The sequence below is a fragment of the Thunnus thynnus genome, chromosome 7, assembly GCF_963924715.1.
Source record: "Thunnus thynnus chromosome 7, fThuThy2.1, whole genome shotgun sequence".
Taxonomy (NCBI): domain Eukaryota; kingdom Metazoa; phylum Chordata; class Actinopteri; order Scombriformes; family Scombridae; genus Thunnus; species Thunnus thynnus.
The window spans coordinates 33365545-33385294 of NC_089523.1; the positions used below are offsets into that span (position 1 = coordinate 33365545).

The 19750-nt window shown below is 38.5% G+C and overlaps 1 protein-coding gene across 5 annotated transcripts; it reads right to left on the reverse strand.

The window, feature by feature from the left end:
• Positions 1-130: 130 nt before the first annotated feature.
• Positions 131-18222, reverse strand: esrrd (estrogen-related receptor delta). Of its 5 annotated transcripts, none has more exons than XM_067595596.1 (12): positions 16851-18222; positions 15960-16017; positions 15639-15695; positions 14686-14795; positions 11856-11950; positions 9189-9513; positions 7694-7847; positions 6218-6334; positions 5998-6111; positions 5744-5905; positions 4396-4668; positions 131-1160 (listed from the first exon to the last, which is right to left on the reverse strand). In XM_067595596.1, the coding sequence occupies exons 5-12, from the start codon at positions 11912-11914 to the stop codon at positions 922-924; spliced, it is 1443 nt and encodes a 480-aa protein (XP_067451697.1). In that variant the 5' UTR covers positions 11915-11950; positions 14686-14795; positions 15639-15695; positions 15960-16017; positions 16851-18222; the 3' UTR covers positions 131-921. The 5 variants fall into 5 exon arrangements, with proteins under 5 accessions (XP_067451697.1, XP_067451696.1, XP_067451695.1 ...); XM_067595595.1 differs by having other exon boundaries at positions 16847-18222; XM_067595594.1 differs by lacking the exon at positions 16851-18222 and having other exon boundaries at positions 15960-16213.
• Positions 18223-19750: the final 1528 nt, after the last annotated feature.

Consider the following 19750-nt stretch of genomic DNA (forward strand, 5'->3'; position numbering starts at 1 on the left):
AGTTGCAGCTTTTCTTTAAAAACATCATCTGAAGAAATCCTGTCGGGGATTTTTTTACATTTTACAGACAAGATGATAAATTAATTCATCTAAATGAAGAATGAGATTAATTGATCTTGACAGTAATTGATTCCTCTGACCTGTGTGTGTCTCTGTGGCTCTGAACTCTTCATGTTTGGTTTGAATGTTTTTTTTCTGTCTGTATTTATCTTCATGTAAACGGCTCGTAGAGAATGTAGTGAAACATGGACTCAGGTCGACGCTGAGGAGGCTTTTAATATATCTGAAGCTGCATGTGTGAGTGTGAGTGTGTGTGTGAGTGTGTGTGTGAGTGTGTGTGTGTGTGAGTGTGAGAGAGAGATACACTGATTGTTAACCAGGTTTCTAACCAAACAACTTTTCTAACAGTGTTTGTATAAAAAAAAATAAAACAATTGACTCATGAAAATGTGACCAGACATGTTTTTATTCCAAAAGCCTTTAATTCTCTTAACTTAACAACTTCTTCTTCTTCAGCTCAGTGAATGAAACTAATCAGCAATCAATAATTGATCAGTAGAGTTAGAAGAGTCTTCCCTCCCTGGTGTTGCTACGGTAACCAGCTCATCTTTGAGAGAGTTCACACAAAAATATCTTTTATATTTACAAAAATAGATTTTTTTTTTTTTTAACTTGAGGAAAAATCGTCCAGGTTCTGATGATGATGATGATGATGATGATAAACCTGATAAACCTGCTAGTTTACATTAAATTCGCTTAATTCAAACTTTTTTAAGTTTCATCTGCAGCAAACTGCCAAAAAAACCTCAGAACAATCCAGCAGTAAGTGTTTTGTTGTCATTATATCAGTCAGTGAGTTTGTTTTGAGTCACTGATAACAGTCTGTACTCTCGTGATGAAGCGTCAGCAGACAGGAAGTGTTCAGGCCTTGGCGTCGAGCATCTCCAGCAGCAGTTTGTGGAGGGGGACGCGGCGGTGGCGGTGTAGCCGCAGGAAGGCCTGCACGGCTCGGTCGGCGGTCTGCCGCAGCAGAGGGAGGCTCATCAGCAGCCGACCCGCCCGGTGCTGCTCCCTGCGGGACGACTCGTACTCCTGCAGCGCCTCGTGGAGCCCGTCCTGGAACCGCTGCACCGAGTCCGGACAGTCCACCGGCTCCGCGTCTGAGGGACGGACAGACAGGAAGTGAGCGTACTGCAGGTCATTAAACTTAATTATATATGACATCATTAGATTATTAGTAGTGAAGCATCAGTGTTAGAGCAGCATGTTACTGTTGTAGCTGCTGGAGGTGGAGCTAGTTTACACTACTTTATATACAGTTAGCTAGTTTAGTCCAGTGGTTCCCAACCTAGGGGTCGGGGCCCCTCCAAAGGGTCAGCAGATAAATCTGAGGGGTGGTGAGATGATTAATGGGAGAGGAAAGAAGAAAAAACAAAGTTCTGATACACAAATCTGTTTTTTGTCACCCCGATTGTTCCTGCACATGCTCAGTAGCGTCTGTCTTACACAGAACTACTCTCCAGAGACTGAAAACATGATGCTGTTATTAGTGTTTGGAGCTGTTTCTAAACAAACTAACGTGACCAAACTCTTCATGATGAAGGAACATGTCACCCAGCGCAGCGGTGTGACTCACTGACGTGTTTTTAATCAGATATATCAGCTTTGATACAAACACAATACTTGTTAGTCGATCAGTTCATCGTTGGTTTGGATCCAAACATGAAGACAAATATAGAAAATCACCAGACTCATCCTTTAAATGATGGGGGGTTTTTGTAAAGTTTTAATCTGAAGAATAATCAGTAACTACGTCATATCTGTCAGATTAATGTAGTAAAAAGTACAATATTTGTCTCTTAAATGTAGAACAACAGAAGTATGAAGTAGTGTAGAATAAACATGAGATTAGAAACAACTGGTTTAATTTATACAATCTGTTGGATTAAAATCATTTATAATCACTATACAAATATAAATAACTCATGAACTCACTATAATGTAGTATATATGTGTAATAATATAATATATGTTTATTAATTATCAGTATTCATTATAACTCTTTATATATTTAATATTATTACAGCTGTGTTTGGATATATTGTCATTAATTATCTGTTTATACAGCAGCAAACAGTTCACAGGAGGAGTTGTAGTTATTGATTAATACATTAATAAACACTTATATCTGCTGATAATGTCATAACTACAGCTGTCAGATAGACGTGATGAAGTAAAAAGTACAATATATATTCTTCCTCGGTTGTATTGAAGTCCCGTAGTTGAGTAAATGTGCTCAGTTTCTGTGCTTTGACCTTTTAAATTCAACAATTAACGACTCATAACTGCAGTCAGCATGTGACGAACAGCGAGACAAAAGGACGACGTGAGACGGTCAAGTGGGAGACGGAAAAGGTCGAGGTCAGCCTGCGGGTATGTACGACACACACACACACACACACATACACACACACACACACACACACACATATACAGCGTCCTCCAGCAGACAGTTAACACTTTATAGATCCAGAACTGAGTTTATCAATACAGTTTATTGATCTGAGGCTCAGACAGTGGGAGACAGGTCAGACTTCAGCTGCAAGAACCCACCGGTGTCCCATCATGCACTGCTTCAACAAGAGCGTTTCATACACTCATACACGGCCTGTCAAATGTTATTGATTAGCTGCTAACACGCTGCTGTCTATGTACTGTTAGCATTGTTAGCATTGCCCACTGAAAACTACAGTCAGCAGCTGTTTGAGGAAATCACTGAGCCTTTTTTCTTTTATAAAATAAACTATATATGTGTGGACTGTTTTTAAAGATTAACGTCTTCAGTAGGAACCAAGTCTTTATAATAATGAAAATATAGAACACCTGAATTATCCTTTTTAAGATTAATGAGCTCCAAAGGACGAGTTCACAGTTTATCAAGTGTGTCTTAAACCAACAGTCAGGAGCCCAAATGAACATTAAAGCTGTTTTTTCTTGCTGTAATCATTCCTCCTGTTCATACTGACCATTAGAAGATCCCTTCATAATGATCTTACAATGGAAGTGATGGAGGACAAAATGTATTTAAAAGTTTATCTGAAGCTAATATGAAGCTTCAGCGTCCAAATGAGTCAAATCAAGTAAACATAACACAAAAGTAAGGAAATTAGTGTTTGGTAGATTATTTCTTTGTTGTAACAATGCTTCTTGGCAATAAGTCTTTAACCGTTGGAAAGCCTGTTTATTTCCCTTTTTAAATGGTGCCACGTTTGTAAGGAACATGTATTCGTAGGATGAGCAGCAGAGCTGAGTATGCGGGTTGCGCCCATGAAAAATTTGCCAAATCTTCTCTTATTTGGGAAATAAACAGGCTTTCCAACAGTTTAAGATTTATTGCCAAGAAGCATTGTTACAACAAAGAAATAATCTACCAAACACATATTTCCTTACTTCTTGTGTTATGTTTAGATATCTTTCAACGTTACAGTCTTTTTAGTGCCAAAGTTCCTCTTTTTGTTACTATACTTCCACCTGCAGCTCAACAGGGAAACACTGTCCGAGGAAACACAAAGAGGGAATTTGATGCTAAAAAGACTGTAAATGTGTCAGATATCCACTTGATATGACTAACTCAGACTGATGAAGCTGAATAGAAGCTTCACACAGACTTTTAAATGACTGTGTGGACACACTGTGGATTTTGGCCTCCATCACTTCCATTGAAAGCACATTTGAAGGATCTTTTAATATCCAGTATGAACAGGAGGAATGATTGTCACTGTTACCATGGACACCTGACTGAACAAATGTGAATTTGTCCTTTTTAAGGTTTCTGTCTGTAATCAACAGACTCACGTAGTCGTTCACAAGGAAAAAAAAAATCCATCCAAAGACGACTCAGCGCTGCTTTTTACCCCCCAAAAAATAGTTAGTGGAACTAATCAATACGGCTTCAGCTCCCAGCCTCTGATCAATACCAATAACCACTCCTCTGGGATCAATAAGTTCAGCCCCCCCCACCCACCCCCCCACTCCCCTCTAACCCCCCACCCCCCCAACTTCTCCTCTGTTGTAAGTGTAAATCAATATCAATGTTAATGCTGAAGCTGCTGTTTCTGTTTCTACACGTTCAAAGTACTTTCTGAGGTACTTATACTTCACTGTATTTCCATTTCATGATACTTTGTACTTTATTCTCCATCATATTTATCTGACAGCTGGAGTCACTTTTCAGATTAAGAATTTACACACAAATATACGTATATTAAGGTGATAAAACTTGTGTACTTTTACTTAAATAGGACTGTAATGGAGTATTTTTATATTGTTGTATTGGTACTATTACTGAAGTGTGTGTGTGTGTGTGTGTGTGTGTGTGTGTGTGTGTGTTTGTACCAGAGTTAGCGAGCGCCATGGCCTTCAGCGTCACCACCTCCTCGGGGCTCAGGTTCATTGCCTGGTACCTGGACGTCAGGTGACGCAGCGCCTCGTACAGGTCGGCCAATCCGGCGGCTCGACACTGAGCCTCGTCCAGCTGCAGGTTCCTGGCGAACACAAGCTCCTCCCCCGCCGAGGCCTGCGAACGCCAGGCCACGCCCACCAGCAACGCCTCCATCCAGCCGCTCTGCAGCAGCGACATCTGGTCGACCAATGACAGCGCGGAGAAGCCTGAGAGAGGGGGCGGGGCAGAGCAGGTGTCACTCAAACATTTTAAATGTAAAGAAACTCTCTAAAATGTAAAAAACTGAAAATTTTAAATGCAGAAGCTTGAATTGATCTGTCTCATTGAAAAATATGAAAAAAAGGATGAAATGTAAATAATAATAAATAATAATAAGAGTATTTGAATACAATTACAACTGATTTTGTAAGTTTAATTCTGAGTGAAGGAGATTTACTAAATTTGTTGTAAATTATGTGAAATTCTGCATCACCACAGTTTCATTAAGACGACAGATCGTCAGTGTCTGAAAGTTGTTTCTGCACATGAAATAAATTGATTTTTTTACATCTGAAAAGCTTCTTCAACGATCGATCTTTTAAATGAAATGTGATTTTTCCTGCTACTAGTCATTATTATATGTTAAATAGGAAACTGGACATTAAAACGACAGATTTACTGTAAAATGTCAGTTTGAAAAAGTGTAATTTAAACTCCCTGAAATGCAAAAAAACAGAAAATTTTAAATGTAAAAGCTCAAATTAAAAGCTTGAATTGAACTGTCTCATTGAAAAAATATGACAAAAAGGAAGAAATGTAAATAATTAAAGAGTATTTTAATACAATTACAGCTGATTTTGTAAGCACTAAAGAAGAGACGACTCTGCTGGAGCTGCATGACTTTATTTAAATTTGGGGGATTTTTGGTAAAACTTTAAACTCCTTTGACCAGATTATACTGCAACTGTAAACACAAACAAGAGTCTACAGCCAAGATCAACATTTGTAAATGTTTGAAATGATCAGATTATAATCAGTAACTGCACATAATGAATGTTGCTAATAAACCTTCATGCATTGTCTTTACATCTTCATAATGCAGCTCACAGATCTGTCCAGCAGTCAGCAGTTTAACCAGCTGATCATCATCATCATCATCATCATTTTCCTTTGTTGAACTAGTTAATTAATGAGATTACAGCAGGGCAGTAAAGGCACCTGGTGATTAGAGCTCATAATGTAAAATATTGTTGTGTAATGTAAAAATCTCCCTTGCTGGGACTTCCTGCTTCCTGTCTGTACCTGGGATCTGTTTGGCCCAGCCAATCAGAACCAGCAGCTCGCGGTTCAGGAGGTCACAGAGGGTCAGCAGCGTCCGCAGGCTGCCGTCATTGGTCGAATCATCCTGACTGGCAGCCAGAGGGGCGGGCTCTGTCAGCAGCAGGTGGGAGATCACCTTGTTTCCTAAAAGACAGGAAATGATAGAACAATAAGACGTTAACGTTCGCATAAAGTTTTGATTTGAACGACGCCTGAGCGAGAAGGTGTGAACTCACGGCTGCTGACGGGGTGAACGTGAGCGTACGGAGCTTTGGCGTATAAACCGAGTCCGGCCTCGACTCTCCTCTTGTACTTCTGCCGTCCTCCTCTGACTCGGTCCATTCGAACACCTGCGGAAACAGAGACACTCAGCCACCGCCGCCGCAAAGGCTCATGGGAAATGTGTGTGTGCGACAGGTTAAAGGTCAGACTGGTGCGACGACGACGACGACGTACCTTCCCTCATCATCCCGGCCTGGAGACACTTCTGGAAGCGGCAGGCCTGACAGGCTTTCCTCCTCCGCTTGGTGATCTCACACTCGTTCATCACCGGACAGCTGTACTCGATGTTGCCTAGGTAACCACAAACAGGAAGTACATACAGGAGTTCAATTACTTCATATATGAGTTGATTATCAGAATAGTTGCAGGTTAATTTTCTGTTAACTGACTGATTGTTTCAGCTCTAGATGGTTCTTTCCTGGTTGTTCTTCCTGGTTTTCTGTCTTGATTTTAATATTTTTAACTTGTTTTTAAAGCTCTTCATGGTCCTGCAGCAGCCTGCGAGTCTGTATAAACCTGAACGACCCCTCGACGTCCTCTGGAGTTAAATGTTCAGACATGACAGAGCCGGAGCGTCAGGAGGAGAACTCCTTTTATCGAAAAAGATTTTAAATGTCACGGCTGAATATTTAGCTGATTTCAACAACAACTCAACTCTCGTGAGATTTCAGAACGAGACTTCTCCTTGAGCGAGACTTGGTGAGACACAATAACAAACAGACCGGATCAAGGGAAAGGTAATCCATAATCTTTACAGATATGAATTATAATATCAATCTGAGCCTTTCAGTGGCAGAAACACTTTTAGTGGACGTACTCTGACAGACGTTATTGCCCTGAAGCGTCACGTTTCACTGCCTCGGCTGCAGCTTTCTCACTCAATAACGGACCAATTTCAAAAATTGTCCCCATTAATCACTTAGACACAAAAGACGAGTCAATACGGTTGAAAAATACTGAAGTTTCCCTTTAAGTTTCATGTTTTTATGGGACAGTTTGAGCCTCTGTGGACTTTTGGCTCCTTATATGTGCAGATTTCAACATAATTAAATAAAAGTGTGATGTTTATTACCTTTTTATTTATTGTAAATATTCTTTTGTCATTCATTCATACTGTCTGAGCTCATTAATATGTGGTAAAAAAAAAAAATAAAGGTTTTAAATTTGCATGTTTATATTTGTGGAAATGATATTTTGTAAATATTGTAGTTAAATGAATTAAATCTATTTATTTTTGCTGGTTTTCATCCTGTCAGTGAGATCGCTCCGTTCATGTTAAACATCCTGTCTGTTCTCACAGAAATCTATAAAAACATGACAAGTGTTTATTGGGGTTTAACCGTCAGAGTCGAGTTAACTGGATATTGATCAAAACGGACTAAAAGCTTCTCAGATTTATCTTGTAATGAGTATTTTTTTACATCGTCGTATTGATGGTTTTACTGATATGATTCTTTTCTTCTAAACAGTGTAATGACCTTAATGTGATGTCATCTAATCAATCAATCAATCGTCTGAACTGTGTGAACGCAGCTGAAGTGAGAGACGAGCAGCTGATGTGAGAGCTGATGACTTCACACGCTAATCAATGCGGCGAGCGCTGCCGTATTGATTAATCCACATCGTTAACGATCGTACCGCTCGGCTCACCTTGTATGGTCCTCTTGAAGAACGCCTTGCAGGCCTCGCAGGACGCCACGCCGTAGTGATAACCGGACGCAAAGTCTCCACAAACCAGGCAGAGACGCTTCGGCCCCACGGGACCCAGAGGTGTCAGGTAGTCGCCTCGCAGGATGGAGTCGACCTGCGGACAGAAAACACAGTGATGATGATGATGTCACCGCCGCCGTTTGAACCGTCATCACCTGCACAGGATGAAAATCAACAGCAGCAGACACACATATACCATTTATAAACACTTGATGCATTATTAAGAAGTTAAAACATTTATAATTGCAGATTTGATGCCTATTTTAAGAGGGGAGGGGGGGGGGAGGGGGCGTCTTCTTGATTAATTTGCTTGATTTGTCCACAACCTGGCAACCCCAATACTTCCTCTTCTTATTCAGGGATTATACTGATTCATAACTGATTTATTATCCATTAATAAAGCCAATAATTAAAATGTATAACCCATTTATAAAAGGTGACTTATCAGAAAGAGAATCAACATATATAAAAGTCAGGTTTTCATCTAAATGTGGCGCAAATTTTAACCGAATTTCAAGATTTTCAGCAAAAGAAAAGTTTAGTGAATATTTGGAGTTGTTTACATTTTAATCTAACTTTTAGGACATTTTACAGAAATAGGTTAGAAATGATAAGAAGAAAGGAAAAAGGTGTTGAGTCGGTTTATATGTGGCTTCATATGTAGCTCTTAACTGACAGAGATGATATGTTAGTGTTTATAATGAATGAGCTTCTATCAACAGTGTCAGTGACACTTTATCTTTTTACTTATTTCCAGAACTTTTTTAACCTATTTCCTAAAAATAGCTGCTGTTTCTGTTCATTGTGTCATTTGGTAGTTTATGGGGGATCATTATTGAGTTTTTAATAAAGAGACACACAAAACTACACACTGGAAACTATTTTCTATCAGTTAAAGAACTGTTTAGAGTCTAATTTATTAACCCAAACATATTGAGTCGGCACTTATCAACTAAACCAACTTATCACTTTTTTTTCATTTTCCTTGTATTTTGTACAATTTTGCACTTTTCAGTAAAATGTCCTAAAAGTTAACTGTTAAATACCAGCAAACTACACAGGAAATGTCCAGGAAATCAGTGTAAAATTAAAGGAAAACTGTAAAATAAAGCTTTATATGCAGTCTGTTTTTAACATTGTATTTATTCTGTTTTGAATATATGTCAAACATCAAGAGTTGCTTCATCAAGATAAACTTCATGTACGTCATCATTTAATCAATAAATCTGTTTACATTTTGTCCCAATTTGTTTTTATTGATACTTTTCCATCTCAGCCAGCTGTAAAAACCTGTTTGTGATATTTCCACTTGGATTTTTTTATGCACAAATTGAAAATATAAATAAAAACAGCTACAGATATGAGCAGCAATCATGTTTTAAATTAACTTTAACTTCTGTAAAGAAACAAAATGTTTAAAAAAAGATTTTTTCACCTGAGCTGAAAACGAATCCGACACCGAAAAACAGGTGGAAGCATCCGACACCGCAGCGCTGCCGCTGCCGCTTCCTCCGCTGGAACTAGATCCTGTCGGGGAGTCGGGCTCCGGGGGTCCGCAGAGGAGGCTGTAGGAGGAAGAGGAGGAGGAGGAGGAGGCCGGACTGGGGAGGAGGAAGGCCGGGTGAGAGGGGCTGAGAGCCGGTGTGGCGTCCAGCGGGAAGCAGGGACTGAGAGGGGAGGAGTGGAGGAAGGAGGCAGGAGAGCGAGCTTCATCAGCCGGGGAGGGGGAGGAAGAGGAGGAGGAGGAGGAGTCCAGGGGGCTGAAGAGAGGAAGAAAAGTGTCGGATTAAACAGCTGCAGTGATGAGCATCAAACCACTGAAACAATCAATAAAAAACATCAGAGATGTGTCTCTACGCAGCCTTCACAGTCAGGTTTTATGTTTATTACAGAGTCATCGTGTCGATACTTCACCAAAATGTTTAATAAAACCATCTTATGGAGGTCTGCAGTTAGATATCGATCCTGACTTTGACTGGGAAGATATCTGGAGACTAAAACAGCAGCCTAAAAGTTAAAAAAAACATCTTTACGTATTATTTATTATAAGTTAAATCTTTAAAAAGGAGACAGTGACTGAGTCCCGCCTTCTGTAAACCAGGTGGAAGAGAACGGAGAAAATACATAAAAACACAGAAATCTCTCCTGTGAAACAATTAAAACTGTTGTAACTTCCTGAAAGTCTTCATGCAGTCACTCTGGTTGATTGGAAAGATCATCATTAAAGGTTTTTACATGTGTGTCCCTGTTCTGACAATAATGGATGTAAACAACACTTTTAAAAGTATTTAAAAAAATCAACTTTCTAAATGTTTCACGAGGAAGGAAATAAATTCAACATATTAGTTGGAGTTCGAGGATTCATGAGGAGTTTTGTGTGAAAACAGAATGTAAACAGAAACTTTTAAAGCTCCATTTTACATTTTTACATTTTATACTAATTTCCTGGGAATTTCCTGTGTATTTTCAGGCAGGTAAGGGTTAAATTTTTAGGACATTTTACAGAAATAGTGGTGCAAGTGTTAATAATAGAAATGATGAGAAGAAAGGGAAAAGGTGTTGAGTTGCTTCATTTGTAAAATTCCTTAATAAATTAGATTATTAACAGTTCTTTAACTGACAGAAATGATATATATAATGAATGAGCTTCTATCAACAGTGTCAGTAAAACTTTATTTTTTTTACTTTCCTTCTTATTTTCAGAACTTTTTTAACCATTTCCTAAAAATAGCTGCTGTGTTACTGATCATTGTGTAATTTGGTAATATATGGGAGATACACTCGTTATTGAGTTTTTAATAAAGAGTCAAATATGTAGTTTGACAGACAAAACTACACACTAAAAACTATTTTCTGTCAGTTAAAGAACTGTTAAGAGTCTAATTTATTAACCGAAATATAAGATAAGTCGGCACTTATCAATTAAAACAACCACTTTTTTCCATTTTTCCTTGTATTTTGTACAATTTTGCACCTTTCATTAAAATGTCCTAAACGTTAACTGTTAAATACCAGCAAACTACACACGAAATATCCAGGAAATCAGTGTAAAATTAAAGGAACTGTAAAATAAAGCTTTAAGTGTTGAAATATATGCAGACTGTGAGTGTAAAAGGTTCCTGCTACAGACTATAAATCTATAAATATGATTTCTGTTTTTAACATTGTATTTATTCTGTTTTGAATATATGTCAAACATAATCAAAAGAAAACAAGAAAATGAATAAAAAACACAAAAAACAAGATGTATTCACACACGCATACTTAATATACGTATGTATACACACATAAATGTAAAGTTGCATCTAAGAAAAGCAAAAAACATGTTTATACAGTATGTGGTTAGATGTTCATGTTGGGAAGAATCTCTTTGTTAAAACTGTTAAAACTACAGTGAAAGTACTATTGAGATACTGTTACTACACTATTAATTAAAGCACAACAGCCTGCAGCTCATATTATCATCACAGACACATCGAATCAGCATTTATGTCAAATGATAAGTAACAACAACCTGCAGTAAAGAGATTTATATTTACAATTTACAGACATTTCATGTTTTTTATAGTTCAGTTTTTACATTTTTATAATTTTTCTTTATCTCAACTTTAATATGTTTTTGTTATTGTTGTTATATGTGATGTTTTCAGCTGTAAAATGTAAACATCTTACACACAATTCTTTAAGAATCACATTTAAAGGATTCTTATCTAAAATATCTGCTGATGTATCATCATTAGATGTTTTAAACTGATAAATATTATAATACTGGTATCAGCCTAAAAAGCTGCAGCATCACACAGGTTCTAATTAAAACAAAAAGTACTACATGTAAAACTGAAATTTGTATTTGTAACATGTATTAAAACTACTTCTATTACATTTACTGCAGTCCAGTACTTCAGAAGAATTCTGTGGTATTTACATTTTACTGTATTTCAATTTTTACTTTATCCTTTGATTTCAGGGGGAAAGTTACACTTTTACTGCACAACATTTATCTGACAGCTGCAGTTACTTTTCAGATTAATATTGGACATCAATGTGTCATATTAATATGTCATATTAATGTGTGAGAAAAGAAGTTGTTGTCGTGTCTCACCGCTGTGGTTTGAGGAAGTGATGGAAGTCGTCTGTCAGACAGAAGTCCTTCAGCTCCATCCTGATCCTGATCCCTGACTGCACCGCCTCCAAAATCTGACAAATCCAACAAAATAATTTTTAAAAAAAACTGCTTCACTTGCTCTGCTTTCAGTCTGTGAAAAAGGAAATTTCTGATGATGCTTTCAAGTCCAACGCAAAAAGCAGGAAATACTGGAACTGAAAAGTTTCCCGAACCTCTGAGCTGTTTCCTGCAGGGAAGGAAGCGGGAACGACGGACGGATGAGACTTACAGACACATCTGAAGCTCCGAGGTGTTGGCAGTGATATTTATCTGCGTCTCCTGTCATCACAGAGGAGGGCAGGGAGGTGGGGGGGGCGGGGCCTGGAGGATCAGCCAATGAGCTTGCAGCATCACTAGTCTAAACAGGGGATTGACTTCTTCTTCTTCTATCATCTCTATTGATTTGGACAGTGACAGATGTAGGCCAGGGCAGCCTGAAGCTCCTCTCTGCAGCTTGGAAACATTTTCTCCTCTCACTTAGTTAATTACTTCATATTTAGTTCATTATTTTATATATAATATTATATATATTATTATATATATGTAAATATTTGGTTAAACTATTTCACACAACTAATATACATTATATAATATATAGTAGAGCTGCAATAATTAGTTAATTAGTTATTTTTTAAATAAAAATGCCAAATATTTCCTGGTTCCAGCTTCTTAAATGTAATTATTTAATACATATGAAGATGCTCTTTCACTGTAGGAAATATTAACGGGCATTTTGCTATTAACTAAGATTTTATTGACAAAACAATTAATTAAGAAATAATTGGAAAGTTAATTGTTAATGAAAATAATTGTAAGTTGCAGCCATAACATATATGACATATTAATATATTAATATTGAGTCCGATCTGATACTTATATTTACCTAAAAGACATTTCTGCACAGTGCAAAGTCAAGCTGCAACCTGAAAATCAGACAAGATATAACTTAATCCATCCCATAATAAGTTTTTAGTAAGCAAACATGCTCAGTATACATTCATCTGCTGAAGAGAGAAAGTTTGAAGTCGTATAATAAAACCAGGTTGAGTTTGAGTTCCTTGATATTATTTTTTAAACATTACTATTTGCAGGAAAAGATAATTATAAATAAAAGCAGAGTCAAAAACTCAGACATAAATAAATAAATGGGACATTATCAAAAACTTGGGATACAGAACTATGATTATTTCTATGTCATTATAAATTAATATGTTATTTAGCTCCTTCAGTTAGTCCCTTAGTAAAGTAGGTGTGTCGTGCAGATTGAACCTTCTCAATACCAAATACGCCAAGTTCAGACTTGCGTACTTCCTGGTTTGAACTTGGTTAGTTGTCGGGAATATAAACTTCCGAGGACGTAAGGACGCAGTACGATCATTCTCATTCTACAACTGGAACAACAGCAGCTCAGCTTCAACACACCTGCATGACTGTAAACAATCTCAAAGCTCCACCAACACAAAGAAACAACCTCACTGCCAGAGAGACGCAGTGAATGATGTTATTCAGGGTTAGGGGATGAAGCTTCACTTTACATTCAAACTAATGTTGCAGCTACAACTGTTAGCTTTCATCTGTGAGACCAACATTTATCCTCCAGAAGGATTTATATCATATATCATAACGCTGCGGAGACATTAGAGCCAAAAAAGCTGCACAGATCAGTTCATGGATCATGTTCTTCCTCAGGATGACCACATGTTGACCAGCTGATCATCTCAGGAGTCCAGCTGCTCGGCCAACGGCTCCCAAAACATCACGGTGAATTTCCAAACAGGCGTTATTTGTCTAAACTGACCACATGATGGGAATCTACATGTTCAACTTAATAAAATGACATATTAACAGTGAAGATTACAGCAGCTTTTAGCCTGGCTCAAAATCTCCACCATCGCTGCCAGCAGGTGTGAAATGCATTCTGGGATACTTGGCTGTCCCGAGCTTCGGCCGACCAATAGTGTAAGTCCATCACTCAGTCAGTCACTCAGTCACAGACACTGGGGTTTATAGAGCAGTCCAGCCACCTCCTCCTCTCTCATTCAAAATCCAGAATCTGTGAATATTGTCGGTTTCTAAAGTTTTCCTGTTGGACACCAGATGTTTCCTCCTTCACTATAAAGTTCATTCTCAGTGTTTGAGCTCTGGAGGCTTCAACTTTCACACCTGTGTAAGATGAATACTGGACCACGATTGGCTCCAAACTAGTTGTGATGTCATAAATCCTGCAGGTACGTCCAGGTGTTAAACTGAGATTTAAGGTGAACTCAGAGAAACTTTCAAAAAAAAAAACTTGTATGTGCATGTTCAACATTCAGCACAGAGAAGAGAACAACATCCGAGTGAAGGAACAAGAAGAAAAACATGTTTTAGAGGAGAGGGAGGCTTAAAGATTTGTTCCTGCAAGCATCATTTATGACAAAAGTAAAGAGACGAGGATGAGGTGTTTTAGTTTGGACAGAGGGCTGAAATCCAGAGTGGAAGTGAAATATACTCTGCTCAGTGTGTTTACAGTCACATGGAAACCTCAGTGATGCATCCAGTCTGTTGTTTTTGCATTTTGTGTGTGTGTGGTCTGTCATAGGCTACTTCTGGGGACAAATATCAGGGAAAAATCTGATTTTGGGGTCAGTGGTTAAAGTTAGAATAAGTCTCCAGGAAATGAATGTAAGTCTATGTAACGTCCCCAAAAGTGACCATGATCTGATATTTGTGTGTGTGTGGGTGTGAGTGTGAGTGTGTGTGTGTGTGTGTGTGTGTGTGTATTCACATCAAACACACGGAGCTCCCAGGATGTTTATAACCAACAGAGAAGAAGAGTCGAGTCGACATCAGAGATCTGCTGACGTCACACCATCAGCGCCTCGCTGTCCTCCACCTCTGTGGAACAAAAACACTCCATCAGATGATCAATCTGAAACTGTCAGTTCATTAACTGATTGATTAGTTAAAGAATTAATCATTTCTTTAAGAATCAATCTCTGGTGTTAGTTTCTCCAGTGTGACTGTTTTATATCCTTATAAAGTGAAAATCATTCATCGGACAAAATATGGAAACTGTGAGACACATTTTGCAACATTTCTGACACTTTAAAGACAACAGATTGATCAGCTAATCAAGAAAATGATCAGGAGAAATCAAAACATGTGTTAGTTGTAGCTCTCCACCGGGCTGATCAGTGTGGTGTTGTTGTTGTTTATGTTTTATGATCCTCCTGCTTACACACGATAAACAAAAGTGATGCATTAACGTCTTCGACTGGTCCAGAGTTCTAACGGTCATCAGCATTTACTTCACGGATATTTTAACGTTTATTTCTTACATTTAAAGCACAAATTAGAAAAGTCACAGAATATAAAACATCCTTTGAGTCTGGAAGTGTCTTAGATCCTCTAATCAGCTGTTTTTTACTGTTTCCAGCTGTGATTTAAACCATCAACATCTGTATCAACCTTTAAAGGATGACTGTATGTACTGTATATATACTGTATATATATATATGATGTTTTTACCTTTTTATATTAAAAGCGGCTGTTTTAAATGTTCATCTTTGCTTTATTTTATCTTATTTTTATCGCTTTGTCATTTATCATTATATTTATTACTTTATAGAGTCACAGTCCAGTGTGAACAGAGGAAACATCAGTGTGCAGATTGAAATAATAAATGATAAATTCCAAAGAGAGAGAGAGAGAGAGAGAGAGGAGGATTAACACACAAACCTGTTTGGTTCTCACATCTTGCTGTGTCAGAAAGTGCTTCAGTGCTGCTTCAGCATCCTAAACACACACACACACACACACACACACACACACACACACACACAGAGTCCTAATCTTGGCCTCAGACGTACAGGCCGCTCAGATCAGTCTCACCTACATTTGCTGTTTCATAAGAGCTGCAGAAGTAAAGCCTGTCTGTCTGATATTACATATCTGTCTATGTATAGAACACCTTCTACCAACCAAAACACACACACACACACACACACACACACACACACACACACACACACACTGTAGGGACTACACATCCCATCAGACCTGAAGACACCTCAGTGGTCTCGTCATGGATCGATGAAGCTGCCGCCACAGTACGAACCTGTAAAGAAGCAGAGAACAGATGAACAGGATTAAATGTGTCTCACTTGTTTTAAGACATTTTATGTATTTTATTTGATGCAGATTTTATATCAAACTGCTGCTGAGCTGAACGTTCTCGCTGCTACTGGAGGATCATTACTGTTGTTTCATGATTATTGAACAAAATCTCACAAGAATCAAACAAAAACAATAAATTGAAAGCGAATAAAAATAATCTGAAACAGGCAAAATTTACAATGAAACTATACACGAGTGAAACATTAGATGAACATATTCTCCACTCTTCTTCCTCTCTGTCTGACACTTTAATCAGTTTCAGTAAGAGAAGAAGAGTTGATAATTAAAATAAATAATTGAAGTCGTAAGACTGGTTGTATATAGAGATGAAATGTGTCTTGTGTTGTGTAGCAGGATGAATGACATGTTATCGCTTCATGCAAAGATCTGATTGGCTGAATGGAAATAAGGACTCCAGCTACAAACTAATATAAAACTAGGGGCCTCCATCATAAAATCAAAGAATTTAAAACATAAATTTCTCCCTTTTGCTTCTGATTTTTTCTCAAAGGAGAAAACAGGAAGTGATTTACAGAGCAGACATGTTGCTGTAGCAGCTGGACTTGTAGAAATATAATAAAAGTCCTGACATGTGTAGTATTCATGTCATGTCAGAAATCCTCCAGCAGATCATTGCATTATGAAGAAAACCTTCTGTGTGTTTCATGTCTTTTGAAGCCTGTTTATCAGTGAAGCAGTAAAACCATCCTGGAGTGCAGCGAGAGTGAAATCCCTCTCTGAACCGGACCTGCGTTCACACGCTGACCCACTCACCTCCATCACTCAGATCTGGGTCACGGCCTCTCTGAGTCAACGCTGGATTCACCTCACAGCGGCTCGGCTCTCTGCGGGACAACTGAAAAACTCCACTACCTGATCCGACATCTGCACCCGGTTCAAAACGCTGTGAAGGTTTTGCAGCGTCTCTAAAAGTATCTGAAGACACCAGATTGCTCCTTCACACACTAAAGATACCCAGCGTGCTTTTAGTCGTTACTGCGTCTCGTAGACCAGCAGGTGAACTTGTATGTCAAAGGTTTTCCTGCAGCTGCTGAGGGGAACTCAGCTAATCAAAATAGACTAAACAGAAAATAGAAGCTGTGATTTGATTATTTATCCTCATATTTGTGTTAAGGAGGAAAATAAGTGAGTTGATAAGTCAAGCAGGATTACAGATCCTACTAATCCATGTACTGTACGCATCCGTTTAATACTTTATATCCTCCAAGAAGCCTAAAGGTTTATGGAGAGGTTCATCATTTCTCTAATCCATCTTCATCAAACAACAGTCTACTGGACCTGTGAGTTCCCAGCAAGACTATAAAACCTCCAAGCAGAAGTACATAGTAACAATAGAAGATGCACAATAATAGTAATAATAGGACAATAGCATGCACAGGAGTAAAATAATGATAAAAAGCTTTCACACAGAAAAAAGTTTTAAGACGAGTTTTAAAAGAAGCTAGAGACCTAGTGTGTCTGAGGCTCTGACAGCAGAAGCCCGACCACCCTGGGAATGACCAACAGGGCTCCATCTGCGGATCTTAAGGGTAGAGGGGGCACATACCAGTTCAGTAGTGCAGATATGTAACTGGGAGCAAGGCCGTTTAATGCCTTAAAGGTAAATTTTAAAATCAATACGAAGGCTAACTGTAAGGCTAACTATACAGCAACAAAAAGTCATCTCAGGGCACTTTTCACATAGAGCAGGTCAAGACCGTACTCTTTAATTTACAGAGACCCAACAATTCCCCCATGAGCAGCACTTGGTAACAGCGTTAAGGAAAAACTCCCCTTTAACAGGTAGAAACCTCAAGCAGAACCCGGCTCTTGGTGCGCGGCCACAAAACATATACAACTCATACGCAGCATAAAGAACTCAGCTTTCATTACTGGAGTTAATAAACAATACAGAAGAGCAACATATGAACTGAAGTCTGGAATAAGAAAAGTAAAATCAAATTACATCTAATGACACTGAAGCCATCAGGAATAAACTCAAAATTAAAGCTGCAAGCAGTGTTGGTCAGGACCTCGCACTCTGGCCCGTCAGGATCAGATCATTTGGTTTTTAAAAATCAGGGATATTTATAACAAGTGTGGTGTGCTTTTATTTTGAAAGTTTGATTGACGTGTACTGTCAGGTGTGTAGAGACAATAAGTAACTGCAGCTGGACACAGAAAAATACTCATATATTTGAATGGAGAGTGTGGGTGAACCCACACCTTTTTGAACATTTACTGCTTCCACATAGTTTTAGATACAAACTTCATTTGAACTTTAAATGAGTCACGAGACTTTGACCTACAAATCTTGAATTTACATGTGTTTTCTATCTTTTATTGTTTTTGAGATATTAGAGTGTGAGTTTTAGAGTCTTTTCTTGCTCCTCCTGTGATTTTATAATGAGTGTGTATTGTGGAATGTTTCACAGCACTGAGGGAGTGACATCACCAGGAGCAGTTGGAGAGGAGGATTTTAGAGTACGCTTCTGAAGAAATCTCCTCATAAATCCCATGACTTTGGCCAAATCTAACATTAAAAATCATATTTTAGTCGGAAATTTCGTGGCGATTCCATTGATACAGGTTTGAAAGTGGTCAGACTTATAGTTTAGACATCAGCAGCCTCAGTTTGACACAAAGTTCATGCCCATAGATTGCCTCCCCATTAGTTTACATTGTAAGGGTGATGTGGCACTGCAACTTTCAGGGCTTATAAAATCCAAACCGTTTGAGTTATTATTAAGTTTTTAACAACTTTTTGTAAGCACAGTGTCATAAGTCACCTATTAAAGTTTGAAGCCGATACCATTAACGCCCTCGGAGGTGTTTGTACGGGCCGTGGCGGCCATTTTAGTTACATAGGTGGCGCTAGAGAGCACATTTTGGCACTTTAGGGGATCATTTTTACATCTTATCAACCTTTTCACCAGACCTGATGTGCCTGCCAAATTTTGTGATTTTTGAACATGTTTAGGGGGTCAAATTTAGGGTTTAAGTGGCATAATAATAAAGAAAGAAAGAAAGAAAGAAAGAAAGAAAGAAACAAACAAAAACAAACAAGAAAAACAATAGGGTCCTCGCCCTTATTGAGAATCTTACAAAGTATTCCTGTTTTATTGTTGCTACAGGGTGGATTAAATTGTATTTAGCAGCATGTTTGGGTCTGTTTTTATGTTTATTTGTAGATATAAACAGATGAATTCTTTGTGTTTATGGTCAGAATTTGAGAGAATAGTGGAGGAAGTTGTAGTTCACACTCCTCAGGACGCTGGAACGAGCTGCTGTTTGTTTGAGTGCAGTGTGTGTGTGTGTGTGTGTGTGTGTGTGTGTGTGTGTGTGTGTGTGTGTGTGTGTGTGTCTATAAACAGTGCTGGCCGTTCTTTCTGTGAAAGTGAAAGCTGATATTCCGCTGGCTCACAGGTTCAGCCTCAGTACTCGGTGAACTCTGTAATCCCATTAATGCTGCCTGAGGGTGAGAGTGTGTGTGTGTGTGTGTGTGTGTGTGTGTGTGTGTGTGTGTGTGTGTGGACAGATTGGCCTACAATGTAAAGTGGCTTAGAGGCCTGGATCTACATAAACAGGGCAGGCATTAAGGTTATGGAGTGAGGTGGAGGATTAGAGTCGGTCCGCACGCGAGTGTCAGCTGAGGTGATGCTACAACAACAAAC

Bases quoted from the DNA above. Each gene is read 5' to 3' on its own strand.
- esrrd (XM_067595593.1), bottom strand. From the start codon at position 12,204: ATGACAGGAGACGCAGATAAATATCACTGCCAACACCTCGGAGCTTCA. The intron at 7,848-9,188 runs GTGAAAAAATCT...TTCTGTCCGCAG, and splicing joins CGGATTCGTTTTCAGCTCAG to GTCGACTCCATCCTGCGAGG. The intron at 6,335-7,693 runs GTGAGCCGAGCG...GTGGTTACCTAG, and splicing joins CTTCAAGAGGACCATACAAG to GCAACATCGAGTACAGCTGT.